This window comes from Tripterygium wilfordii, chromosome 13 (assembly GCF_013401445.1).
Source record: "Tripterygium wilfordii isolate XIE 37 chromosome 13, ASM1340144v1, whole genome shotgun sequence".
Classification (NCBI taxonomy): Eukaryota; Viridiplantae; Streptophyta; class Magnoliopsida; order Celastrales; family Celastraceae; genus Tripterygium; species Tripterygium wilfordii.
Window position 1 is genome coordinate 3832314 of NC_052244.1, and position 27008 is coordinate 3859321.

At 36.6% G+C, this 27008-nt stretch overlaps 6 protein-coding genes across 9 annotated transcripts; 2 read left to right on the top strand and 4 right to left on the bottom strand.

The window, feature by feature from the left end:
• Positions 1-563: 563 nt before the first annotated feature.
• On the bottom strand, positions 564-5184 carry LOC120013375 (UDP-N-acetylglucosamine--dolichyl-phosphate N-acetylglucosaminephosphotransferase-like). Its single transcript, XM_038865164.1, has 11 exons — positions 4776-5184; positions 3931-4018; positions 3026-3117; positions 2732-2850; positions 2426-2541; positions 2224-2351; positions 2038-2124; positions 1468-1528; positions 1312-1352; positions 1087-1207; positions 564-873 (listed from the first exon to the last, which is right to left on the bottom strand). Exons 1-11 carry the CDS (start codon positions 5144-5146, stop codon positions 814-816), a joined length of 1284 nt encoding a protein of 427 aa, XP_038721092.1. The 5' UTR covers positions 5147-5184; the 3' UTR covers positions 564-813.
• Positions 5185-5416: 232 nt separating this feature from the next.
• LOC120013376 (bifunctional endo-1,4-beta-xylanase XylA-like) lies at positions 5417-8546 on the bottom strand. The gene is made up of 3 exons (XM_038865166.1): positions 8449-8546; positions 8258-8343; positions 5417-7182 (listed from the first exon to the last, which is right to left on the bottom strand). The coding sequence occupies exons 2-3, from the start codon at positions 8340-8342 to the stop codon at positions 6032-6034; spliced, it is 1236 nt and encodes a 411-aa protein (XP_038721094.1). The 5' UTR covers position 8343; positions 8449-8546; the 3' UTR covers positions 5417-6031.
• Positions 8547-13512: 4966 nt separating this feature from the next.
• LOC120012443 (disease resistance protein RGA2-like) lies at positions 13513-15150 on the bottom strand. The gene has a single exon (XM_038863870.1). The coding sequence runs from the start codon at positions 15148-15150 to the stop codon at positions 13513-13515; it is 1638 nt and encodes a 545-aa protein (XP_038719798.1).
• Positions 15151-16704: 1554 nt separating this feature from the next.
• LOC120012056 (probable inactive purple acid phosphatase 16) lies at positions 16705-20572 on the top strand. 2 transcript variants are annotated; one of them, XM_038863296.1, is made up of 5 exons: positions 16705-16997; positions 17236-17460; positions 18336-18612; positions 18850-19018; positions 20201-20572. In XM_038863296.1, the coding sequence occupies exons 1-5, from the start codon at positions 16748-16750 to the stop codon at positions 20411-20413; spliced, it is 1134 nt and encodes a 377-aa protein (XP_038719224.1). In that variant the 5' UTR covers positions 16705-16747; the 3' UTR covers positions 20414-20572. The 2 variants fall into 2 exon arrangements, with proteins under 2 accessions (XP_038719224.1, XP_038719225.1); XM_038863297.1 differs by having other exon boundaries at positions 18339-18612.
• A 751-nt stretch (positions 20573-21323) lies between these two features.
• LOC120013362 (protein IQ-DOMAIN 14-like) lies at positions 21324-25249 on the top strand. 3 transcript variants are annotated; one of them, XM_038865145.1, is made up of 7 exons: positions 21324-21425; positions 21628-21954; positions 22279-22435; positions 22527-22814; positions 23435-23662; positions 23755-23886; positions 24065-25249. In XM_038865145.1, the coding sequence occupies exons 3-7, from the start codon at positions 22361-22363 to the stop codon at positions 24581-24583; spliced, it is 1242 nt and encodes a 413-aa protein (XP_038721073.1). In that variant the 5' UTR covers positions 21324-21425; positions 21628-21954; positions 22279-22360; the 3' UTR covers positions 24584-25249. The 3 variants fall into 3 exon arrangements, with proteins under 3 accessions (XP_038721073.1, XP_038721074.1, XP_038721072.1); XM_038865146.1 differs by lacking the exon at positions 21324-21425 and having other exon boundaries at positions 21449-21954; positions 22348-22435; XM_038865144.1 differs by lacking the exon at positions 21324-21425 and having other exon boundaries at positions 21450-21954.
• On the bottom strand, positions 24999-26473 carry LOC120013363 (glucan endo-1,3-beta-glucosidase, basic isoform-like). Its single transcript, XM_038865147.1, has 2 exons — positions 26161-26473; positions 24999-26080 (listed from the first exon to the last, which is right to left on the bottom strand). Exons 1-2 carry the CDS (start codon positions 26234-26236, stop codon positions 25149-25151), a joined length of 1008 nt encoding a protein of 335 aa, XP_038721075.1. The 5' UTR covers positions 26237-26473; the 3' UTR covers positions 24999-25148.
• Between the last annotated feature and the right edge of the window lie 535 nt (positions 26474-27008).

Here is a 27008-nt window from a genome sequence, read left to right on the forward strand (position 1 = left end):
AAATATTATATCCAACATATTAATTAATAAGCACATAAGGTTGTGGTCATGGTGGAAAACGACACAGCCTCTTTAAAATAGGATGTTGTTTTCCTTAGGTTAGAGTGAATTCTTCATAATGATTTTTAGTTACTTTTCCTTGATCTTATCAATTTCCATCAAACACACACTAAAAAACATAAGTATCATTTTTCAAGATTTTATTTTCCGTGAAAAAAACATAGCATTAATATTTATCTAAATGAACTAAGACACAAAAAGGTTGAAAGGAAATATTGTCCCACATCGAGCATGCGTAGAGAGTAAACTACTTGTACTATCGTGTTAACGAATATTTATAGTTTGTTAGGGAAAAAAACACTTATTGATAACCTAGTTAATGATTCTTTCCGGGACTAAACTATATGAACTCAAAAAGTTTTGAGTTTGATTCCCACCGAGAAATACCCTTGTGGATATCCATTGGACTTTGACGACTGACGACATGGTGAATGGTGAATGTCCGAACAAAAAACTTATACGGTGTTGTTTCGATTACCAAAAAAAACATCAAAAAAAAAAGAAGCTTCCAAACTATAAATGTATTATCGCTTCCAGATGATGTTAATATATCGTATGTTAGACAAGATGGTATAAACAAATCTTGGGGCCTCAACCCAAACATATCAAAACTGATAAATCATTTCTCCCCCAGAAAAGACCCAACCTGCTAAGCAGTAAGTGATCCAAAAATACAACATAAACAGTCAGTGTGCCGAGGTTCCTGCTTGTTAATAACTATACGAAGAATATTCATCAGAAGAAGTGCGACTTTCACTTATACCAACCGGCAAGAAAATATCTCAGCACAAAGCAGAAGCAGCATCCAAGAGCCTGCCAAAACAGGTAGGCAGATTCAGGCATGAGCCAGGTAGAAACAGTATATGCATCTGGACAGGAATAATGCATAACACGCTCACACAACCCGACCTTCACACATTCTTACTATGCTGGGTGAAAGTTGTTTCTACTCAAAATATTTCCCTTTCAAATTCTACTTCTTTCCGAGGGTGACTAGCAAAAGGAAATGAACATGATAAAAATCACCTGAACAAGAAGAAGTCGAATGCAAAGTGACTTCTCCGACATGCTGCCAAACATTCTCAAGTAGAAGTTGACAAGTGTTCCATCATTGGTCCCAGTGAGTAGTCCAGTCTGGGGATCAAACCTGAACGGTCAAACAATGTACAAATGGTTGGTTAAGGAAAAACACATAAGGTGCCTCTTACAGACGCATAAACATAAATGCCTTGAGAGATTATAGAATGTTACCTAGGTAGGCGATGCCTGGGACATTTGACAAAGCCAGAAAGCTGACCAGAAGAAATCCCAATTAGATGCTGTCTTCATAACACAGTTTACAACATAATGTATGTGTGTGCGCATGAGAGAGAGAGAGAGAGAGAGAGAAGAATAATTAGATCAAACCTGGGGCAGTGAGAGGAGAAAGTTCACTACTTGAGGTATGAAGAATATCAGAAGTGTCTCACTGTAACCAGAAAATTTAAGAAAAATATCATTGTTAAGGAACACAGAGCGCATTATACATGCAGATTAAGGGGCGAACATGTATATTAACTGTAGATGTTGACCTTACTGCATCAGAAATCAGATGTTTAAATTTCCATGCACAAATAGTACATTAGTACAAGTAAAAGGTAAACAATTCCCTTGCACAAGGCTCTCATAGTGGGCGGAGACGGGGACGGGGACAAGGACAGGGACAGGTAGGATGTATTATGTATACAAACTTTACCCCCACATAATAGGCAGAGAAATTCAAGTCAAGCTCATTAATTGAGGTATGCATGCAATTCAAGAGACCTCTGTAATTATGCTTTTACTGAAGATAATTTAGAGTCATGATAAATCTTAGATTGCTTTATGTATTAAATGCTTGAACGACGGAAGGCTGGCTCTAGACATTATCTGTTTAAATTTGCGCTTCAAGGTATGATATGTAGAAGTGAAATACTGAAGGATTTTCATGAAACTCACCTGAAATGGCCTAAAATTCCAACGACAGCCATCGTCATTCCAGCGAAGTAAGTGTAAGTATCTCCAACAAAAACAGAAGAAGGATACCTAGGAGAAGCAAGATTAAACAAAGACACTAGCACGAACTTTATAAAAAGGAAGAAATTTTAAAAAACCTACGCTAGAATTCAAAAGCAGTGCCATTACCAGTTGTAAGAAAGTAAACCCAACGAAGTCGCAAGTAAAGGTTGAACAAGGTAGATAGAGAATGCATGGGCCTGCTTGTACTCAGGATCTGTAGATGCTCCAATTTGCATGACATTATGAATCAAAATCTGTTATCACTAAGATGTTTTAGCAAGCAAGAACAGTAGTAAGCTCCAACTGTTTTACAAAGTCTTGTGCTTACAGCAGATGCAATCACAACTGTCTGCCCAACTTCAAGACCATTTATGCCAGCATGAATGTTAATTGAGTTTGTACAAAAGACAGCCAAAAGTCCCATGTATAGCTTATATAACCATCCTGTCAGATCAAAACAGACATTGTAAGCAAGTGTAGAAGGATGTAGCTCAAGGATCTCCTTAAGAAATTAAATGTAAAGTACCGCTCCACATCAATATCTGGAATGTACAACACAGTAAACAGAACAACAATCAGCTTTTCAAATATAATAAGCAGAACCTAATATACACAATTTAGTTACACATAATACCTAAATCAAACACCTCAACCCCAATATAAGAAACAAGAGGCTTAGGTATGATGATAGTGGTATGTCCGGCATACGCCATCAATAGGGGAAGAGCAGCAAATGAAGGCAGCAGCAGTTTCCTGCTCTTAACAATCAAAAAAAGGTTCCAATCAAAAAACAATCACAAAAGGGAAAGTAACGAACTAATACAAGATGGTTCACTACATCATCCAAACGAAACAAATACTTAAAAAACGTGAAATGGTTCCAGGAAGTATTTATCAAATTAAAAACTTGCGACAAAAGGGAACATACACCCTCCAGGGTACGTCAAGAACATCATCAACAAATCCAAGCAAAATCATGAAGCAGATCGATGCCAGTGCTGCATTGTACTCCACAAGCCACTGCAAGAATGAAACGGTCACACTAACTTCCACTAGTTAAATCATGTACTCAAACCACCGCAGATATAAGTTCAAGTAAATCATCAAAGGCTATAGATTAGCGTTGATGCCAAGAGGACAAAAACAACTATAAGAACAATATATATATAAGAATAAGTAAAAACCAAATAGTTTTTCCTTACCTAACTTAATAAACAGAAAGGGTTTAAGTCTTAGCCTAGTTGGCTGAGCCCCCTACCTTAAGGGCCGCATGACATAGAGGTCATAGTTCAATTCCCCCAAAAAAAACTTATTGAACATAAAACACAATGAAGGAAAGAGAAGAAAAATATGAAATAATTATGCAGGAAAAAGGAAAAGGAATATGAATCAAACTCGAACTCCTTCAAGGACAAATTATATGTATTAGTAACAGGTTTAACTCCATGAAAAATATATAGGCCCCTCACATTTCCTTCCATTAGATCTTTCATTCGGGCTGGTGCAGTAGTGAACTACCAAAATTCTTGTGAGGTAAAACATAGCCATCAATTTCAGGCACAATTAAAGTGAAAATATAAGGATTGAATTTAGAAATTGATGATCTCTGGGAGGACTACATACTTCTCCAAAAAATACTAACATCTGTTTTGAGCAAGATGAGTAATTCAGTAAGCAGAACAAATATCCCAAGAAGAGTAAAATGTTTCACAAATCACAAATGACTGGCATTATTTAGTAGAACAGGGAACCACATGATTATTTTTACGATCTCATCAAATTTCTAAAGAACTTAAATATTGAGATAAAACTATTAAGGTGAAAAATGCGTACATTTGAATCTGCAGTGAAGTTGAAATACTGAAACAAGATTGCCAAGACCAAAAAGACAATGCCAACAGCAATACCCAATGACTCAGGCCTGCAAATCACATGGAATATACATTAAAAAAACAACGCCTAAAATGAGTAATCAGAATGGCTGATATAAAACACGATGTGAACCATTTAGTCCACTCAACTATCATAGGTTTACCTCATCTCATGCGAGTTCTATTCAAATTATTCTCCATAATGTTGTGCGAAAAAGCACTTTAATCCATTATTTATGACACTGACACATTAATAACGACACAAGAAACAGCCACCGGATAAAAAAAAAAAGGAGTAACATTTGGGACAGAAAACTTTTCTATTTATTGGTTCTTGTAACATTGCAAGAACTTCCTAACTGCTGGACCCATAGTATACACATTTCAATCTATTATTTGCCAATACAGGAAGAAAGAACATCGCATGCAGAAACAATAGAAGAGAAGAGGGAAATAAGGAAAAAAGAAAAAGAAAAAGAGAACAGGCAATCCCAAAATTCAAAATTCAATCAATCAATCAATTTGTAGCATAACTGGACTGTGATTTAAGACATCAATTACAGTACTTTGATAAAATAAAATAAGTATCATATCCAACAAATTAAACAAGCTACTATTTTTTGATGAAAGATGATGATAACCAATCGCATTTTTCTTATCGAAAAAATAATTTATTGCAGAACGTTGGAGGATTGCACATAAGGGGCCAAAACTTAAATTTTCACATAAACCCAGCTGGAAGAACAATTAAATAAGCAAAAACGAACGAACAAGCAAAAAAATATGTAAATTTGAAAGCACACTCACACTTTAACAGTTCCTTGAGCAGTACCCTTTTTGTTTATATCGTAACCAAACAAATTGCGCTTCAATACGTATCGAGAAGCTACGGGGATCATCTTGACAGTGACAAAGAACCCACCAAGGCTGAGCCCCGCATTGATGAGGATAGATCTCTTGATATCCTCCTCGATCCTGTACTGGTAGAACAGGAGGTACAAGTACGGGGCCACTAATAGAAAAGAGAGCTTCAGAATTAAGCCCGATTTAGGCGGCGCAATCGGCGGTTCATTCGTGATAGCCGTCTCTTTGTCTTGTGGCTTCCGCTGCGGTGTCGTTTCAGTCGTCGTCGGCCGCTTTGCGGCAGCCTCTGTTGACGCTCTTTTGCGAGCTGCCATTGTTCGCTCTCGCTCTCTCTCTCTGGAATTTGTTTGCGTGTATGATATACCTCTTAAAGGAGTGGTGTCATAGGACTAATGAAATCTCGCCATGTAATGTAGGTGGGACCCACCAAACTAGCCACGACGGTAAAGTCTAAATTCTTCCTCATGACTTGACTTTGCTCCAGAGGGAAAGATGGGGTCAAAATGGTCTTAATGCATGCGGGTCAAACTTAATGAACAAAGATGCATATTGGATTGCAGAAAATACAGAAAGCAACAAGAGTGTAGGGCCAAGCCATTGATGATAATTAAACAAGGAGAGCTTCATTTAGTTTCTGGGAAAAACAAGATGAGATGATGAACTTTTAAAGGACAAGGCCAAATCTTTCAACAAACTTGAGGAGTAAATCACTCCTGTAATGAGTTTACAGTCTTCTCCACTGCACCTGACAATGTTACTTATATATGACCCTTTATTATTATTGTCCTGATAATTCTGGAAACAATGAACAAATGTTTTTTACAGTAACGAACGACTGCCAACCTTTCAAATGCAGCAGACTCTCCCTCTTAACACTACAAGACATACTCAGAACCCCAAATGAGTTCTCCAGATCAACTGACAAAACTGCAACACAGGCTACATGATACACTGTCATCGCACAGCAGCATATCATCCTTATCATGTAATTACTTGGGCATGCCAATCCTTATCTTGTAATTACTTGGGCATGCCGATGTTTATATAGAACACTAATGATTTTAACACTTACTTGAGTATAAGAAACTGCCTACAACGGTATAGGCTCTTGCTTGCAAAATTTGCTTCTCAAAACTGCACAGGTTCCTGCTTTCCCAACGATGGCTCTGGTTCATTGGCCCATAATAGTTCACTCCAGTTCACTGATTTGTATGGGGCATTTGGTTTCTATGTGGTTGCTCATAAGCAAAATTAAGCTTCCCTTGCCATCTTCCAGTCCTCCATCCGCGATCTGTACTATGTTCATTACCATGAAATCGGGATGTCTTATACCTCGACATGTTCCATCCAGTGCCTTCTCTTTTCTTCCCCTCTCGGTCCTTCATTCCCCAGTCTCTAACAGTTCCACGACCCGCATTCTTTGGTTCATTATAGTTCTTGTTCCACACAGCATCCTTATTCTCTAGCTGGTTTTGTCCCCATGAGTCATTCCAAACATATCCCCATCCGGCTCCAAAAGCTCCTTGATCCACGTTCTTTGACTTGTTAGAGTTCTTATTCAACAAATCACCATTACTCTCCAGCCGATTCTGTTCCAAGGAACCGCTCCAACTAAGTCCCCATCCAGTTCCACGATCCATGTTATTCGACTCATTATAGTTCTTGTTCAACAAATCAACGTTATTCCCCAGCCGGTTCTGTTCCAATGAACCGCTCCAACTAAGTCCCCATCCAGTTCCACAATCCATGTTCTTCGACCCATCATAGTTCTTGTTCAACAAATTATTCTCCAGCTGATTCTGTGCCCATGAATTGTTCCAACCATACTCACGTTCATTAATATTCTCACCCCAATTGGGTTCCCATTGATTCTTGTTACCATCCAAGTTCTGGCTGTCATTCCCAAGTTGTGGATCTAACTCATAATTGGTAGGCATTGGAAAGTTCTCCTCTGGTCCCCATCCAATGACAGGCACAAGTGAATAATGTTCCTGTAAGAAAGAATCACTGAGAATGATGACATGCTCGCCATTATCTGTCTGATCGTGAACCTCGGGTTCCCGTTCCAAGTCCAAAATCAGCTCTGGGTCAATGACAGAGTCCCAATCAATTTCATCGATATAAATATCAGGATCAGGCAATGAGATATCACAAGGAAGGCCATTAATCTGTGCCCAAAACCGACTTTTAGCACTGTGAAATGCCTCTTCAACGGCAGAGTCATCCCAGTTAATCACAGTTTTATACATGTTTTTGAACCTTTGGCTTTCCATTAGCTTCTGCCATGAAACCGAGCCAACTGAAGCGCAGAACTTCTTCTCCCATGAAGGTACACTCGGTTTCCAAGTGCCTGTGGAATACAAAAGTAAAAGTTAAGTTCGGCTATTCATTCCAGGCCATGCAAAGAAAAACTCGGATCAAGCATAAAAGCCATTATCACAGCATTTTAATTTCCTTCTCTATCAGTCAAAATCAACATCATTGATATATCACAACTCGTTTATCATAAAAATAAGCAAAGAAAAGGAAGCGTGAACTAGAATGAATTAAACATAAGATACACGAATCAAAATAAATTCTCAACAAAAACCAAAAGAACAACTGCCCTAGAGATTCAACTGCTTACACTCAATGCGTTATCGGAACTTCATTTGTGGTTTTCACAAATTTCCAAATGAGTAATGCTACCTCCACCCAAAATAAGATCCCCATTTTAAAATTTAGAAGTCACTACTCCCTCCATTCTTCTCAAAACTTCCCATTATGAGACTGGGCTGAATTTGAATTCTATATTCTATTTAAGAAATCCTCAGGGTATGCAAACAAAAGTGACCAATAATTTAATGGCAAAGACAACCTAAAAAACAATCCCAAAAGCACCAAATCCCAACGTTCCTAACAAAATTTCCTCAATTTTTTTTGACCTCAGAGCCTCAAAAAATCTCACATGTTCAATAAAAAATGGGATCCTACCTGAAACGATGCCTCAAAATTAACATAAACAGAATCTGATCCCCAAAACTCATCAATGACACTTCAAACAGACACATGTATCAATAATCCATAGGACTGTCATCAACTACAAACACAGTCATGGGGAAAAAAAATACAATAACTACCCTAGACAACACATGCTACAGTTCATATCCAAAGATGATTGCATGTGTAAGCAGCACGTCATAATCCCAGAAAAACGATGTCCACATATGATTAGAAACCATGCAATGAAAACAAAATAAAACACGGGAATCAAAACATTCTGGAACACGAAAAATAAGCCAAAGAAATAGCCGTACATGATAAAAACAAGAATCAGTAAACGAAGACAGAACCCAGAAAGCAAAGCATTCGATCAAACCAAAAATTCACCCAATAATTGAAAAAAGAAAAAGAAAATCAACAAAGCCCATGAACCAAACAAATACCTAGCGGTGGCTTCCTGCTCTGCCACCTCCTCCCATGAACTTCTTGATAATGGTCTTCACCTCTCTGTTTCCTCCGACCACCCATTCTGAACAAACAGAGCAGAGAACCCAAAAAAGTGTCGGTTAAAGAAAGGACAAACAAAGATTGAGCCTTTCCAGGGGGATTCTGCACTGAAAACAGGATTTCTTACAGTAATCAAGTAGAATTCCTCTTGATTGGTGTTGTGAATTCCGAGAATTGGAAGAGGCAAGGCCTTTTTAAAGGCTGATGAGGAAAGTATGAGGTTTTCAGAGACGACTCTCTCTGTATTTGAAGTTTAGGCAGTGAATCCTTATTGCCCTGAATGTTTGAAATATTTACCAATTTGGTTAATGTTTCCTTACTGATATCCCCACGCGCAATAAGTGGATCGCGTGACAATTTTCTTATATAAATCCCCTCTTAGTGTTTCTTTTTTAATTAAATAATTTTATCGTTATATCCATTAGGAAAATAAACTAAAAATCAATCCCTCAATTGCTCACTTTCATAGACCAATTTTGTTAGGGGAAAAATAAATAGAATTATTTTATAAATTGTGGATGCTAATAGTGAGACTATATGTTTGCATATTTTAAAAAATTTTAAGAGTAATAATATATATATTTGTGTGCACAAATGCGTAGGCGCGTTTGTGAGTGGCGCGTGAAAATGAGAAGTATGAACAAGTTTAAATATGCTGACATTATTAAAATGTTTCGATTTATAGATAGCGTTTAACGTAAGTTTTACACTCAAATTTAAGGTAATGACATGTGATCGGTTTTAAATTTTTATTGAGAATCGCAAGTTGTAGGATTTAGATTCTTAAATATGATCCCAACTAATAACGTCTGTCGATTTATCGTTATATAGAACATGCCATAATAAGATGTACAATTGATTGAATAACAATATTTTATAACTAACATAGACATATTACGACAAAATTAAATATTATATTTCCGAAAAATTGGCGTAACTTTAAAGTGTTTGTCTAGAAACATTCCTTTTCAATGATTGCAACAGTAACTATATTGTGGGGTGGATCATCCCATTATATTTTCAGATTAATCTTAGTTTTATATGCTTTTTATTTTGTTGTCATTTTGCACAAAAAAAAAATAAAGACACAATAAATGTCAATATGAATATGAGTTCAAGAATTATACTAGGCGGTACTATTTTCAAGTTCACATACTATTTTTAATTTTTTATTCATATTTTTGTTTGTAAAACCATATAAATAATCAAAATGACAAAGGGATTCTACAATTTTCTAAAATACAAATTGCAAATTTAAAAGAAAACAAAGAAATAAAAAAAAAAAAAAAACAACTTGGAAGTGTAACCACGCTCTCGAAAAGGATATTTTCTAAGCGAGTGGAAAAGTACACCATTTGAATTTTTGGCAAGTAACATTATATAGAACATATTACATATCTTATTTAACCACCTATTTTATGACTAAAATACCCTTATTGCGCCATTTAATATCATTATTTTTACATAAATCATTTAATGTCTTTAATTAACTGCCTCTTTTATATATATATATAAATAAGAATCCTCCTATAATGTCCTAAAATATTTCCTAATTTTTTAGAATTCACTTTTAGAGTTGAAAACATTTTTGAAAAAAAATATATTTGTATCTTGATCGGTCTTACGAACCCAACGATATATTTTTGTTAGAAACAAAAATTAAATGAAACCTAAAAAACATATGAAATGTTTTTTGTTTTATATCTAACTATTCTGAATTATCATGCACTTTTCATATTGAATTTAATTTTTATTTCGAATAAAAAATATATAGTCGAGATCTCTTTTTAAAAAAATTTTGAACCTTAGAAGTTAAAATCTCATTTTAGAATCTCATCAGATAATTCCCATATATATATATAATTAATCACCTTTTGAATCGCGTCTAATACTAATTTTGTCAAATGACGTATATGCCCATGCCATTAGTTTTCGTGGTGGATAAGTGATGTGTAGGTTGTAATAAAGTAGAAGACTGAGGGTAATTGTGTATTCTTACATTTGTCAGTTCAGGTAAGCTAATCCAAACATGCTGATATTAAAAAAAACAATATTTTGCAGACACGTGTGATGGCTGAATAGCCACGTCATGTACATGTATGTGTACATTTGGATATGTTCATGCATATACGTTCAAGGAAAATAAATCACCCCCTTTTTTTGCCATTTTTAGTTATAACATATACGTTCTTTTTTTGTTTGTTATTATAGATAATTTATTGCCTTTTTTTGACTGACAAAAAATTTTAATTTTTGAATTATTCAATGCATTGCATATAATTAATAATTATTGGAAAGGTTGATTTTTGCACGTTTTAGGGAAAATAAGGAAACAAATTTAAGATCCAAACAAGAAGGATACAACTTTAATTTCAATGTCATACAATCATATTTTTCACATGTATATGGTTGTAATATCAAGAATAATGCCTGAGACGCCTAAAATATGATCGTCATTTAATCTCCAATTAATATGGAGTGTTGAATATTAAGTGGGTATTATATATGTGTTTATAATTATGGTTCTCAAAATAGAGATTTAGATAGTAAGATTGTATGATCTTACGATCTTAAGTCAACAAAACGATCCGAATAGATCTAAAATAGCAAATTTAGTAAGATTGTACGATCTTAAGGTATATATAATCTTACCAATTTTGTCGATTTAACTGATGGGATTATCAACTTATGGGGGCAATGGGCTAATGAAAAAAATTATGTTTATGGGCTTATGTGCAAATAGGTTGGGTGCCCATCAAATTAGGCTCGAGCAGCTCCATGCCTTCACCATCTATTCCTAAGAACAAAGCTAGGTCACTTCTCTTTGCTCTATATCGAATTATCGGTAGTTCATAGTTGATAGTTTCTTTACTTTCCGAGTTTCGACAATCGACTAGCAACTTGAGCAATTCTTCCATGATCTCAACCAGCAACCTTAGGTAAGATCGTGTCCTTCCATGGATCTTAGACAAAATCCCGATTTTTATAATCTTGTTTAAATATTAGATATTTTGCATGTCACATAAATTTTGGGATAAAATGGAGGTTTATTTTGGGTGGATGTAATTAACATCACTCTAATATGAATGCTATATACCCGTGCATAAAAGCAATAATAATAAACTAAAATTAACAATTTGATTTTGGCAGTTTCATTAAATTTCTTTAATGCACTTACAACAAATTTCATTGAATTTTTTTTTCCTTCAACTTTCCATTAATTTCTTACCAAATTCAGTTTGCACTATTGGGTGTATCCCAAAAAACAAGATTTCACATTAAATTCAAAGTTTTGAGGAAACTATATTTGACTTTGGTTGTTTCAATAGAGTCCATCAACAAATTTTATTTATTTTTACTTTGCATGAATTGTTTTACCAAATTCAGTATTTCTACACTATTAGATGTATCCAAGGAGAAAGGAAGTTTTAATCAATTGATTGCTTTGCTTTTACATTTACTATTTTTTTCATAGGTTTCTTTTGTTGTTTGATTGGAGTTTTTGTGGGTCTCTTTATCTTAGATCTTTAGACTTTATACATTAAAAATTTATGTGATTAATTGGTTGAATTGTTGTGTGGTATGGGCAAAAATTGTTGACCCTATGAATTTTTTTTTTTTTTTAAAGATCCACATGTCATACACACGCTAAGTCATGTTCGAGGGTCATGAAGGCCACCACAGTGGATGAAAAACTACCCAAATCCCAAACCCCCTGGTGAGAATGGAACCCTCGATCTCAACGTACTGAGCAGATAACCTAACCAACTAGGCTACCTCCCATTCTGGACCCTATGAATTAAGTAACTAGGTTACATGTCATAATTTAAAATATAAGATAAGAGTAAGCATTCATTAAAAAAAAAAAGTAAGCATCTCTAGCTAAATGTGACCTAATGGTTAAACCGACGGTCCTTCTTACTAGTTGAACGAGAGGTATATTCCTGGCTCATATAATTGTTTTGAAGGGAAGGTCAAAAAAACCTGATTGCATTAATAAAAAATCAATAGATACTAGAGAGAGTAACACATAACTGCATATTCCTGGATCATATTGATTTAACATAACTTCATATCAATAATTATTTCCTCAAAGAAAAAAGATATGTATAACATGTGAAAGTGTTCAGGCTGGTTAAGTATAATACGACACCATCTGTTCCTAGAGATCCACCATTCTTTGAAACTGAACAATGTTGCATAACCACGTATATAGCTCCTCTGTATTGAAGTAACATCAAAGGACCAACGAGAGTTGGATTGGTTGGCAATCGACTGGATTAGACTATGTATGTCAAAGATTCAATTCCAACCGCGAACATAATTCTCTGTGATATATTTAAAAAGAAGAAGAAGTAACATCAAAGGTGCAGCAGCTATGTTTGAAAGACAAAGAAGACACGTAAAAATTCAATAAATAATCATGATGTATAATAATAGGGCTCCCACAGTGGGCAGGTTCAGGGACATGCGGAATGTACGTAGATAAGCAATGGAAATGTACCTAATTAGTGGATGCAGTCCCTGTGTCGTCATCGTCATCGTCAACACTAATCTCAGGAACATGACATATTTTGTGCCAATTCTCACCTGTTTCCTTTTTGCATCTTTTACTTAGTGTAGGACAATCCTTGACGAACAATTGCTTCAAGTTCCTGAGCCGAAACATCCAGTCCGGTAGCGATAACAACTTAGGACATCTCTTGACATCAATCTTCTTAAGTGAAGGAAAATTCTGGAGCCAATCTGGCAACAACGAAAAGTTTTCACAATTTTTGATAAAGATGCATTCTAAAGTTGTTGCAGAGTTCTGAAGCCATTGAGGTAATGTCATCATCTGTGGTAATTCGCCTAGAACCACCAATCGAAGACTTAAACGAACGTCCTGATCCTCCTCTCTTTCCATCAGATTAAGTCTTTCGCAGGCGTAAATCACCAGCGTGTGTAAAGATGTCAAGTATTTCAACTTGTTTGGCAAAGATACCACAATTGGGCACTTAATGATGCTCAAAAGATGGAGAGATTTTAGATATTGTTCTCCTTCCCACAAAATTTCCAGATTGTTGCATGGTACAATGGACAGAAATCGGAGAGAGTTCGAGCACAAGATTCCATCCTCTAATTGTTTCTGCTTTACAGTCAAATCCAGAATTCTCAATTTGATCAAGCTGTTGAAGTAACATTTGGGTTTTCAAAATGCATGATCTAGTCCATGATCTTGGTCAAGCAAAACATGAGGAGAGAACGATAAATGGCGAACCCCTTCAGGGACATCCTGGTTAGAAACATTTACCATTACACACTCACTTTGCGAAACTGATAGCGCAAGATCATGGACTAGATCATGCATTTTGAAAACCCAAATGTTACCGAATTCTTGAAAATCTTGAAAGAATGATCTTGAATATAACTCCTCGACATATTCCAATCCGATATCTTCGAGCTCTTGATTTCTATCTGAGGATTGAAGAAGACCGTTCGCCATCCAAACTTGAGTCATCATAAGATTAGTCCATTGAGAATCTTTGGGAAAATTTGAGAAGATAGCTAAACATGGCTTCAAATGGGAAGGCAATTCATCATAGCTTAGTCTTAATGCAGGCAAAATGTCTCCTTCTTTTTGCTTCAGTTTCCATATATCATTATCTCTTATGTTCTTCCAATAATGTTCGTCTCTTTTGGTATACAATAAGGTACCTAATGTCCTTACTGCCAAAGGAAGCCCTCCGCATTTCTTCACAATGTCATATCCTATTTCCACAAGATTCGGATAGCGCTCATCTTCCCCTTTCTTAAATGCGCATTTCTTAAACAAAGACAAACAATCATCAAGCGAAAGACCTTTTAGTTTGTACGACGAAATAGACTCTACAGTTTCAGCTACAGAGTTACTACGCGTCGTTACAATAATTTTACCACCATTAGCAACCTCTTCCAACAGATCAATCAACTCGAGCCATCGACTACGATCAACACTCCATTCATCATCCAAGACTAGTAAAAATTTTTTGCCATTTAATTGATCTCGGACGCAATTTTGCAGCTGGTCTAGATCAAAATCAACGAGATTTTGATTAGTCAAGGATTTAATCATCTTCTGGTAGATATGTTTTTTGTGGAATTCTTTTTCAGAAACATAAACCCACATTTTCAATTGAAAATACTCATCTACTCTTTTATCATTAAACACGAGCTTCGCAAGTGTTGTCTTTCCCAGTCCTCCTATTCCGACTATAGGAATAACATCAACACGATGATAATCATCATCAACTTCTTCTTGTTCCAGAAGAAACTTCATGATTCTTTCCTTATCAGTGCCTCTCCCAATAACATTCAAGGCACGCAAAAAGGAGTCAGTCATCTCCCTTTCTCTATGCCGATATTGTCTACTTACCTCTTCAAGAGGAAATTTACTTCTTTGAGCTGCTATCTCATCTAACCTCTCTCTCAGCTCCTTTATCTTATTGCCTATTTTAAAGCGGACTACGAGTGGATTATTGGAGCATGAAAAGAAGTGGTGTACCTTTGTTTTGATGCTTCCGTACTGTTTCCGGACTTGTTTGCGCAAGTCTTTATATTCCCACTCATCTAGCACGTCCTCAGCATCGTAACAAACATTCTTAAGCCTCTCGAGCCAGAGGCGCAGCTCGTGGTTATGTGTTTGCTTCTCCTCTGCATCCAAGAGTACGGCTTTGATGGCGGACAAGTTTTTCTTCAGACTTTCTAAATCGTTTTTGAGACCCCAAGCGAGACAAGCTTGTTGGGGAGCAAAAGAGCCTATCTTTTCTAGAACATTTTCTGCAATGGTGGACAAGATTGAGTCCCCCATGGCAGGTCCTTTGTTTTTGGAGAGATAATATGCTTTCGGTTGTGCACTTTGTCTATTTATATACATTGGAAAAGAAAGAAACAAAGAAATGGATTCCACAAAAAAGCTAATAAAGAAACTCCAAGAATCAACTTTAATTTGCCCTGCTTTTCAAGGCAAGCCATGAATATTTCTTGCTTCTATGATCACTTACACATATTCGATCTTAGCTTAGAGGTTGTGGCATCATCCTCTCATGAATGGCCTTTAATGGACTATAGTAAAATTCATTCAAAATCTTAAGGATCCTAGCAATTATTAATCAAAAACATCTGTTTATGTCTTTTAGTCGTGGGCCACATGATGCTTATGAAATCGTGGGCATTCATGTTAGCAATTTGGGTAACCGAGACAATAATTGTGGAATCTCTACAATTACTGTTCTTCAATTTATTATTAGCATAAATAGGGCTTTAAGTTTTTGGGGGCTTAATTATTTCATTATCTCTGTTATTTACAAAGCAAAAAATAAAATGAAAAATTAAAAAACATATGAGAAACTAAAAACACGCAATGAAACATGAGATAACGCATAAAATTCGTTGCGATCAAAACATGGAATATTTTAAATTTATATCTGACGGTCTAGAATTAACATTTTTTAATGTTGAATTTGATTTTTGTTTTGAAAAAAAATATTGTTGGGTTCGTTAAGATGAACATTACACATTTATGATTTTTAAAAATAAAAATAAAAAATTTACTGCCCAAAATTGACATTATAGCAGGCCCCGCCACTCATATTCTTGGCTCATATATTTTTTTTTGAAAGACGCACAGGCGACACACATGTTAAGCCATGCCCGAGGGGTATGAAGGCCACCATAGAGGATGAAAAACTATCCAAATCACCCTGAACCTCAAGATCCTGGGCAGACAACCTAACCAACCAGGCTATCTCTCATTCTCGGCTCATATTGATTTAACATAACTACATATCAATAACTATTACTTCAAATATAAAAAGATATCCATAATATGTGAAAGTGTTCAGGCTGGTTAAATATAATACAGGATGCATCACTATCACTTTCCAGATTCAAGAGAATATGCTATATGGCTTAATTATCAACAAAAAAAAAGAAAAGAATATGCTATATACATTTTCCTAATAGATAATCACTTCACGATAGCGTACTTTATTATCTCTCTTGATTTAGGATATAAAGAATCTTAGTCGAGGTCGGGAGTTTGATTCTATACTAGTATCATTATTTTCAAGTGATTTGAGCTGCGCCTCGACCCAACTAACTAACTTGTCGAGTGAGTTTGTGCCCGAGTTTTGGATTATTGGATTGTCCAAAGGACATTGACTATTTCCAAGTGGTTTGTGCTGGGTCTCAGTTCAACTAACATATCGAGTGAGTTTGCGTCCGATTTAGACTTAGTGGATCGTCTAAACGGCTTGTCTGCTGAGTTATCGGTTACCATTTTTTTCCCTACTAGATACCATAGAATATTCCTTGTTTGTACTATATTGAAGATCATTTGGAATTAGATGAAACGACATACTTAAAAGTTTAAAACCCTCTGCGTCTCCAAAAAAACCGTTAAAACGATGGAACGGACCCCAAATTATCATATGACGATCTTGTCCCTCTTTGTCCTGCCATTCATCCACTTAATCGTGACCGTCCATTGTAAAACCCAACACACCGTTCTACGACAATCGCCGCCGGATGACCAGTTCAAGATCGCAGTCTTCGCTGACCTGCATTTCGGAGAGGCCGCGTCCACCGATTGGGGCCCACAACAGGATGTCAACTCTACCAAGGTCATGTCTACTGTACTGGACCATGAAACGCCCGGTGAGCTCAATCTTGCATTTGGATTAGTTTGTTCAGTATTTTGTAGTGATTATCGTAATTTATAGCAAATGTGGATTTGATTATTCGAGCTGTAGACACTTTGGGATTCGAATTATTGGTTTTTAGTGGAGAAAGACTAAACCCCAGATGTAATAATCACTTATTTCACTCAAATTAATAGGGAATGAAAATCCTTCATTAAAATAAGTTGGTGATCATGTGAAAATGGCATTTGCAGATTTGGTTGTATACCTGGGAGATGTGATCACCGCCAACAACATAGCAATTCCGAATGCAAGCTTGTATTGGGACCAAGCTATATCTCCAACAAAGGCCAGGAACATACCTTGGGCCAGTGTGTTTGGAAACCATGACGACGCACCCTTTGAGTGGCCACTCGAGTGGTTCACAGGCACTGGAATCCCTCCACTTCTGTGCCCTTCGGCCAATTCATCATACCCAGGTGAGAGAAAATCTATTTTTGATTATTATTGCGCTGGTCGGACACCCATACAATTACAACCTGTCTTTGCTCAATGGATACAAAACACCCATGCTTTAGCACCTGGTGCAACGGCCCCAGGTGCAACAACAAGCACCAGTTTGACTTGGGGAGGTAGTGATTTAGTAGCAGTGGGGGGGAAGGTTGCTTTGTTACCTATTCCATTAGGTACCGCAGATTTTTTGGTACATCACATTCATGCATTTACGATTCATGTGACAGTATTGATCCTCCTGAAAGGTGTTTTATTTGCTCGTAGCTCTCGCTTGATACCGGATAAAGCAAATCTTGGTTTTCGTTTTCCTTGTGATGGACCTGGAAGAGGGGGGACATGTCAAGTATCTGCTTGGGATCATGTCTTCTTAGGATTATTCTGGATGTACAATGCAATTTCGGTAGTAATATTCCATTTCAGTTGGAAAATGCAGTCAGATGTTTGGGGTAGTATAAGTAATCAAGGGGTGGTAACTCATATCTTGTTGACGTTTTATGTTTTTGCTCATTTTCAGGCATTCATATTATGAGTGAATATTGTCTCTTTGGTTATGTGGTATCCAATTGCAAAAGTTGGACCCTATTTTTGGTAGAAGATACATGAACAAGGAATAAGTTTTCTGTCTTCATAATAAGAAAATGTTATAGTTATGGTGGTTATATAAAGTGATATGGAAACTGATGAAGACTATTGGTTAAGTTAATGTTGTTCTTGGTGACATAAAAAAGTGTCGGTGGTGGTAGTTAAGTTGGTTTCAAAGAAGGATGTCACATTTGATTCGTCTTCCTATTACAGATAGTGATATTGAGTTGTTCTAATTGGAGATATTTTTCCATGATAGTAGAGGAAGCATGTAGCTACAGAGGCACACCTCGTTTGGAGCTGATGAAACATGAGATAGAGCATAATGAATTATCATTTTCCAAAAATGGTCCCAGGGATCTTTGGCCAAGTGTATCCAACTACGTTTTCCCAGTCTCATCCTCGAAAGATCCAGAATCATCTGTGATGTTCTTGTACTTTCTTGATTCTGGGGGTGGTTCGTATCCAGAAGTCATATCGAGTGCTCAAGCTGAATGGTTCCGGCTTACATCTCAAAAGCTCAACCCTGATTTGAGGTAGAAAAATATGGTGAAAACATGGCCTCTTTTGAACTATTGTTTCTTGCAGTCTATTATTTTTCCATAAACACATTGAAATTAACAAAGTTTCCGCTTTCAGAGTTATTTGTTTGGTGACCAATGAGGGAACCTAACAATGCAATCTGAAAAACCTTTTTTTTTAAAAAAAATGAAAGATCTCATTTGTATTACTATTTATGGTTTTGTGTCGTCTAAACAAAGTGACTTGTACAGGGTTCCTGAGATAGTTTTCTGGCATATACCAAGCAAACATTACAAGAAGGTGGCTCCAAAATTTGGGATACAGAAGCCTTGTGTTGGATCAATTAACAAGGAGAGGGTTGCTGCTCAAGAAGCTGAGACGGGTATAATGGATATTCTTGTCGAAAGGACTTCTGTGAAGGTAAATGGAATCTTACAAGCTGACGTACCTAGCCATTTAATTCCATAACATGTACAGCAAAGGGTATTCAGTTTGAAGGAAGGTAATGAATCCAATGTTGCACATTTTCTTCACTAGGCAGTAGGCATATAAGGACCATCATGATCTAGCTTGTTCTTAGCACAAGCAAGAACAAACCATATTTAACGTTCACAATGAGCTTGGATTGATGTAAATGTGTTGACTAGACACTAAGTCTTGGTCCAAGACCAAGACTTAGTGTCTAGTCAACAAAATGGACTTAGAAGAGTGTTTCATAAAATGTGGATTTTGCAATTAATTAACTGGGTCTCTGATTTCTTGGAGCTTCCCCATACCGTTACTTGCCTTCTTGAACTTCTTTGCGATTCATGGGGAATTTTTTTCGGACATCGCAAGGAAAGTTCATGATTCTTGATGCATGAGCATCAAATTTCCATGAGAAATTTTTTGTTTTACCACTAGATTTTTTCATTTAGGTGGGATGGGGTGGGGTGGGGAGGGGAGGGGACTGGATGGTGATTCTAGAATCACCATCTGAAATCTTAGAATACAAAATAAAAAATTTCCATTGTGTCTATCCCATTTGAGAAAGATCCATAATCTGAATTTCACTTGTTTTTCAGTAATATTCTTGTTAAAATTCCTTCTAGTGACTCCATTTTTCTCCTTGTCCAAGAGAAAAAAAAGAAAAATCACCCTTTTCCGCAGATGACCGCCTGTTATTGTAAGGTCCGAAGTTTTCTTAACTTTATCTGCGACTTTGCCCCCTACTTCATCCATGACTCTTTCCGTATTATGCGGTGCCTTTTTATGCTAATACCTCATAGCACAAGTTTTACAATTGTCTTCAGTTTTTGTTTATATTGATTTCAAATCTATTTGTGCAAGCCCTTTTGGCTTTCCGAATCAATATGCTGGATAATATATTAATATGAGAATGAGAGGTAACAACCTCTACAAATTATTAGAAACCTCAGGATGTTATGGAAAACTAAATCATATAAAATGAAAACTTGAACGAAAATTCTTAACAGGGTACCGAACAGTGAGTACAATACATGTGCTTATGATCAATCTTAATGGCTGAAATTCTAACATCTCTTAACTTGTTTTGATTTTGACATATTGGTCATGTTAACCTTATTCTTTTCATGGGGTCAGGCTATTTTTGTGGGACATAACCATGGATTGGACTGGTGTTGCCCCTATAAGAAGCTATGGCTATGCTTTGCTAGACATACAGGTTATGGTGGATACGGAAATTGGGCCAGAGGAGCTAGAATTCTTGAGGTCAGTGAGCAGCCTTTCTCTATTAAGACATGGATAAGGATGGAAGATGGTTCTGTACATAGTGAACTTGTCTTGAGTTCTTGAAATGTCACCTCCAACAGTATGAAAAAGCAATTTATAGGGGGAGAGAAAAAGAAAAAGAAAAAGGAAACATGTAAATCTGTCTGTTTTATTCGTTGAATCTTTAAGAGAACTCACAAATCTCTTTGTTAATACAAGCACTTTTCATGTTCTTCTCCTTCCCTAGTTTGATTTCTGCATGACTGACATTTCTAGCTCTAACTGTTATTTCTTCATTCTCTCTTTTGGATTATTTTCTTTATCTTAATCCATCAATTATGAGCATTATGACACTGCCGCTTGCAGCTGCAAGAAAACCATTAATAAATTATAAGTTGGATTAATTAACACAAAGTCAAGAAGCAAGCACAATAATAACACTGCATGTTTTCAGTCAACAATTGAAGCAAAGCAACAATGGTGGCAAATGGGGGTTTATGTGAGTAATTATTGCTATGGTCATAGTAAACTATTTGTTTCTTTCTCTTTTTGGCAACTTATATATGAGGTTCATTGTGAGGACAAGTTGTTAGCTCCTCCTTCACATACTTAATCTATGCATAATATTCAATAAAATATTAAGTCCTTTTCATTAAATTCTGGCTTTGATGATTAGTTCATCCATGTTCTTCTGAATCATTTTTATATATAGAGTATTTAGTGAAAGATCTGTGTCATCATGTCATGTACTTTATAATTATCTAAAAAATAAATAACTCTCATACACAAGACTTCCGTACAGACAATATAGGTTCAACGGGATCGGAGACAATAAGAATGTATAATTTTAGTTGTTTGTGAAAGAGAACTTCAAAATGGATGAGGTCTTGGCCCATTTGAACAGCTCAGAAGCCTCAGAACAGCCCAATTAAGTTAAGCAAAAGTAGTTTAAATTATCAAACTCTTCTCCTCGGGCCATCAAACAACTCAAAAGGGGGCAATTTCCTCAGAATGCTGGGACACAATAACAGGGAAGCAAAGGCTAAAGCTACCCAATTCATGGAACACATTCAAAGTCCAAAGAAAAAGAAAAGGGGTTATGGGTCCTATTCAAATTTTACTTTAAAATTAATTTAAAACACAATACTTTGTCCTTCAATTTTTTTTCTAAAAGAAAAAGGGAAAAATTTTGATATTAGAACTATAGAACAAATAATGTCCTAATGTCAAGTTTCTTACATGCAAAAACTATGTATGTGGCCATTGATGTTAATAATCATATTTGTAAATATATACAGCCGTTTTGAAATGGTCAGTGGCAGTTTTGAGAGTGACAGTTGGAAGAGAAATGTGAAGACTTGTGGCCCCATACGAGATTAAACAGAGTTTGCTAGTTATGAGTCATCACCATCCATCATTCTCCTCTCCAGTTCTTACTGATATATAGCCTTCCACGTCGAATCATTGAATCAAGCCAAGCAAAGCCAGGATCTTTTATCAGGAGAAGAAGGAAAATCCCAGTTGGTATTGTCATAGCTTCAGTGGATTTGGGAGTTCTGTAGATGATGGAGTTATAGAGACTTTTTATTTCTGTGTTGTCCTCTATGAATATGTACTATTTTCAGGTATGAGGTTTATCGTATTGGTATGTAAAGTTAGATTTTTTGTTTGTTTCGTTTGAATTTTCTGGGTCTTGATAGTTGATGCGCACCTTGTGTTTGATGAAATGCCCGCCTGTGGCCCATATAGTATTTAAGATTTTAACTGTAAACAGAAAGAAAGCAAAGCAACTGAATTTGACTTTTTCCGCAACTGTTTGAACTTATTTGATTTGGGTTTTGAATATTTGGCTGGATGGCTATGGGTAGATAGAGCCTGGAATTGACATATTGTTTTTAGTTCTTCAGTGGACTTTCTCTGCACCTTTTTGATTCATTTTTGTTCTTCAGTGGACTTTCAAGGCGTGCTTTATGAAGAACATAGAAAATAATTGTCAAGAAATGTGTTTAATATGATAGACTCAAATTATCAATGGCAAAGAAGAGCTGCTGGTTTGGTTGGATGAAGGAGATCTTTGTTTCTGATTCGAAATCGAAGACGGAAAAGGTTGACATACAGAGTTTCATTTTTTTCTTTCAGATGATGAAATTTCTACCCTTCTGTTTGGGTAACATTTTTGTGGCTTTTGTAACTTCAGAGATCAAAGAAGTGGAGATGGGTTATTGGAAGGTTCAATAAGATCAGACAACGGCCTGCACTTCCTGCTGCACAGACAGCATTCAGTGAAGCAACAGAAGAGCAGAGAAAGCATGCTATGACAGTCGCCATTGCAAGTGCAGCTGCAGCTGAGGCTGCGGTTGCTGCTGCCCAAGCTGCTGCTGAGGTTGTTCGGCTTACGACTGCTTCTCGATCTTACTATCGTTTCACAAAGGCTGATCAAAACTTGCCTGCAGTCAAGATACAGAGTGCTTTCCGTGCATATCTTGTGAGTTCTTTTTCCATTTGTTTACATCTTCAATTTTGTTTTTTGTAGAAGGCTAATGGCAATGTCATTATTCTCTTGAGATTAGGAGTCTTAGGAAGCTCTGCTGAGACTGAATAATTTCCACTGAGTATGATTTATGGTGCTTAATCTCAAACGTTTTCATTTCAAGAGAAACTAGTAGAAGGAAATTTGTAATGCCGTTCGATATCAAACTTCTTAGTACTTACTCTATCATGGATCTAATCTGTTCTTGTTCTTCTTCCAAATAAATTTGTAAGGCCTTATTTCCGCATTATATAGAATTAAGATTTGAAGAATGTTATGCAATAGGGAGAAGCTGAATTAATTATTCAATGTTATAATTTTCCATAGAGTATCTGGGAATTTATAGTAGAACTGATGATTCTTTGATGATGTAACTCAATGCCCAAACTAGGTATTGAACACAGTTTGTTAGTTATGAATTACCAATAAACTGAGTTCCAAATGAACTTGCCTGCAAAGAATGACAAAAGTGTTTCACGTCTTTAAGCTTGCTGATCTGAAACTGGAGTGTAGTTGGTCTCTGTTGAATAAGAATTGACCTAGGCTGATATGAATTTCAAATGCGAGTGAAACAGGCAAGAAAAGCACTGCGAGCATTGAAGGGACTGGTGAGGCTTCAAGCCATTATTCGTGGCCAAAATGTGAGACGCCAAGCTGCCAAGCTAAGGTGTTTGCTCCCCTACAAAAAATTACCTCTGAAAATACAAGTAAACAGCACTCCAATTGCGGATGGAAATTACAAAGATGGTGCTAAGAAATTGTTCCATTGGCCAAAAGGAGACTTGGAAGAGAATGAAATCGAGGTACCTGAGACTCTGAGAGTACTTGAATGAATTCCTTTAGAACCAAAAGACAACGCTTCACTTTTTTTTGCTTGACATTTTGTATTGGGCAGCTTGAATGCAACGCTAGACGAGGCTGGGATTGCAGCTCTCTTTCAAAGGAAGACAAGGAAGCCATGTGGTTGAGAAAGCAAGAAGCCAATTGCAAAAGAGAGCGGATGATGAAATACTCATTCTCCAACCGGGTAATCTGGTTCTCAAATACTGGTTATTCTGTTGCTCATTACAAGATCAAAACGAGAACATTTTGCAACAATTTCAAAAACCTTTCTTGAAAACTGCTACTTTCCTGTGGAAAATTAAAAGATATATCAAGGATCCTATTTGCATATTTAGATTTTACGATATTATTTTCAATCTCAGGAGAGGAGAAATACTCAAATTCTTGAAGAATCATTGTCCAGGATGGGAAGTTGCAGAAAAAGCTGGTGGCAGTATCAATGTTCAGATGCTGAAGGACATGACAGGGAAGCATCAGGGATTTTGAAACGAACTGTTAGTTCGAATCTGATGACCAGCGAGATATTTGACACCACAAAGGTTAAACTGAGGAATAGACAAAAACAAGATTCCATAGAAGGACTAAATTCGCCACGTTCATTTCCAAGAAGATCATTTTGTCGCACGCAAAGGAATATGGCTGAAGATGATGCCAGTTCCATCCCGAATTCTCCAATATTCCCAACTTATTTGGCAGCAACAGAATCTGCCCTGGCAAAGGCAAGGTCAATTAGCACCCCTCGTCAACGAGTAAGATTTCTGGATGCTTATGTTAAAAACAGCTTGCCACATAAAGATGAACTCTCTCATTGGTCTTCCTATAATGGTGAGTCCTTTAGCACCGATACAAAGAGTGGTACTTCTAAGCAGGTTCTTCTGTAGACAAGAATTTTCATTTCTCAAATTGAAAGAAATACCTATGGTCCTCAATGTGAATCCATGTATTCAAGTTGAAGTGGTGGCTTGAGTTCTTAGCTGATGAGGTTTTGAGAAACATGAAGCTTGGAGTTCAGGACGCGCTGAATTTTGATGGCACCGTAATATTACATTGAAGCTCTAATTGACCCTTCAGAAATCGGAGACAAGAAGAAAGCGCTAGAGGAGGATGAAATTGCAGTATATAAATCTTGTTTGTCTACACTTTTAAGTTATTATGTTTTGTTTTTTTTTCGTTATCCATGTTTTACGTAGTGTGAAGGCTTGAAGTGTTCTTTTCTTTGCTTCATATGTTGTTATGTACAGAAAAATATAAGTTGGATAATGTGCAATGAAAGGTTTGATTTGTGTTGGAAAACAGTAAGATGAAAAGGTTCCATATACATTGCATGTTCAATGGTTATTAAATTAATCACTTTTATCTCACTATATCGCTACTATCTTACTAGGTAATGCACAATATAAGTGCCTTACTGCCTTTATTCCATTGACAAACTATTCTTGCTTGCTCTTAGCTAAAACTAATCTGGTATTTAGGTGTTTTGTCTGGAGAGAAGAGCCCCCAGTGTTTCTCAATTTCTGGACCTTGCTTCTGGTTCTCATCAAACATGGCAAAAATGTAAGTTTCTATAGGCGTTCCAGGCTTCCTTGAAGTCCCTTTTTTCACATGTTGAATCAAGTTTGAGTTGTAAGTTCTTGCATTTTCCACTGTTGCTCCTACATCTCCTTCTGTAGGCCAGCCGGTCTCCGATACAACAATGTTCAAGGAACCTCCACCTGCTTTCTCAAGTGCAGAGTACACAGTGTCCAACATAGCATCAAAGTGATTCTGGTAACCATACATTACTGCAGATGGAGCTGTGAAGAGAACATAATCAAGGCGTACAGTCTGTGGATTGAACTGATAGCTAAAGTAGGTGTACATGTTTAAGAGGAATGGTGATTGGTTTCTAACTAGAAAGCTAATGATGGAACTAATAAGTTTCTGATATTCTGGTTTGAAGGAGCCTTGTGATGGATGGTGAGCGTAAGATTCTCCGAGGACCCCGGCAGAGATGGCAGTGGAGACTTTGATCTGGTATCCCAGGCCAGCTCCATAAACTGAATTCTGAATATTCTGCATTGCAGGTACAAGATATGGATTCCCAGCCTCAACCTCGTTCCCAACCGCTACGTATCGAAATTTGAGGTTTCCATAGTTTTTGACATTGTTTTGGAGCCATGAATTGGCATTAGCTTGACTAGAAGCAATGTTTTGAAGATCAGAGTTTGGGACAGCCAGCATGATTTCAATGTTGGAGCCTCCAAGGGCCTGGAGAGCATCGTGGTCTGGCTGATAAAGTCTGATTCTCTGGATATTGTTCTGTTTACAAAGAGCTACTACTTCTGATGGTGCTGGCAATTTTTCTCCAAGCCTTCCATAACAAACACCTGTTTTGGCACCTGCATTGGGATTTGAACAAGATGAGTGGCTGCATATTTGCACCAAATGAACTGCTTATGAAATAAGAGCTCAGAGAGACCTGTTGTTTCCGGTCCAGCTGATATCAGCACCAGTAGCAGCATTGTTGGAACCATTGAAGGGTTACTATGAGCCATAACTGAATCAGCCAGAAAGAAGAAGAGAACAGTAAGGAAGAGTAAGATACAAGGTATGAGAGAGACCAACTACCTTTTTATTGCCACAGAGCTTGACATTTTCAAACTTTGCAACCCTATGTGCAAAAGTCACCAAGATTTCTAATGCATGCTTGTGGAAAAGTCTTTACAATGACAGCCAAAGACCTTTAAGCCTGTTGTCATTGTTGTGAATTACATGTGTCTGTCTCATATTCGTTCAAAGTTTTTCATGAGAGATAAAGAGGCATATACACAAAGAAAGCAATGTGTGTGGCATGTTCTACCAGAATTGAGTTGGTGCAACATCACTGAGACAGAGGATTTGGACATCTAGAATGTCAAAAAATCAACAAGTAAAACTAGAGATTTTAAGCAGAGGAGAGACGGGTCAAAAAAGTAGAAATAATGGGAAATGTATTATTAGAGTATTAGATAGGATTAGGCATCTAGAAATTAAAATAGTTCATTTGAATAATTTAATGGGACAGAAGAAGACGTAGTTGGACTTACGGAACATTTGGTTCATAAATGAATGAGTGTGAGCGTGGGATGAGTATAATCATGTTTGGTATGGAAAAAAAAAAAAGAGTACGAGGGTGAAAATTTTAATAGACTAATGGATGTGATTGCTTTATAATAAGGTAGAATAATCTTTTGGAATATTCAATTCATCCTCTCTCAAGGTGAGTTTGTGATTCACCCTCTCAAAATCATTCAAACAAAGAAACGAGTTATTCTCACTCTCATCCCA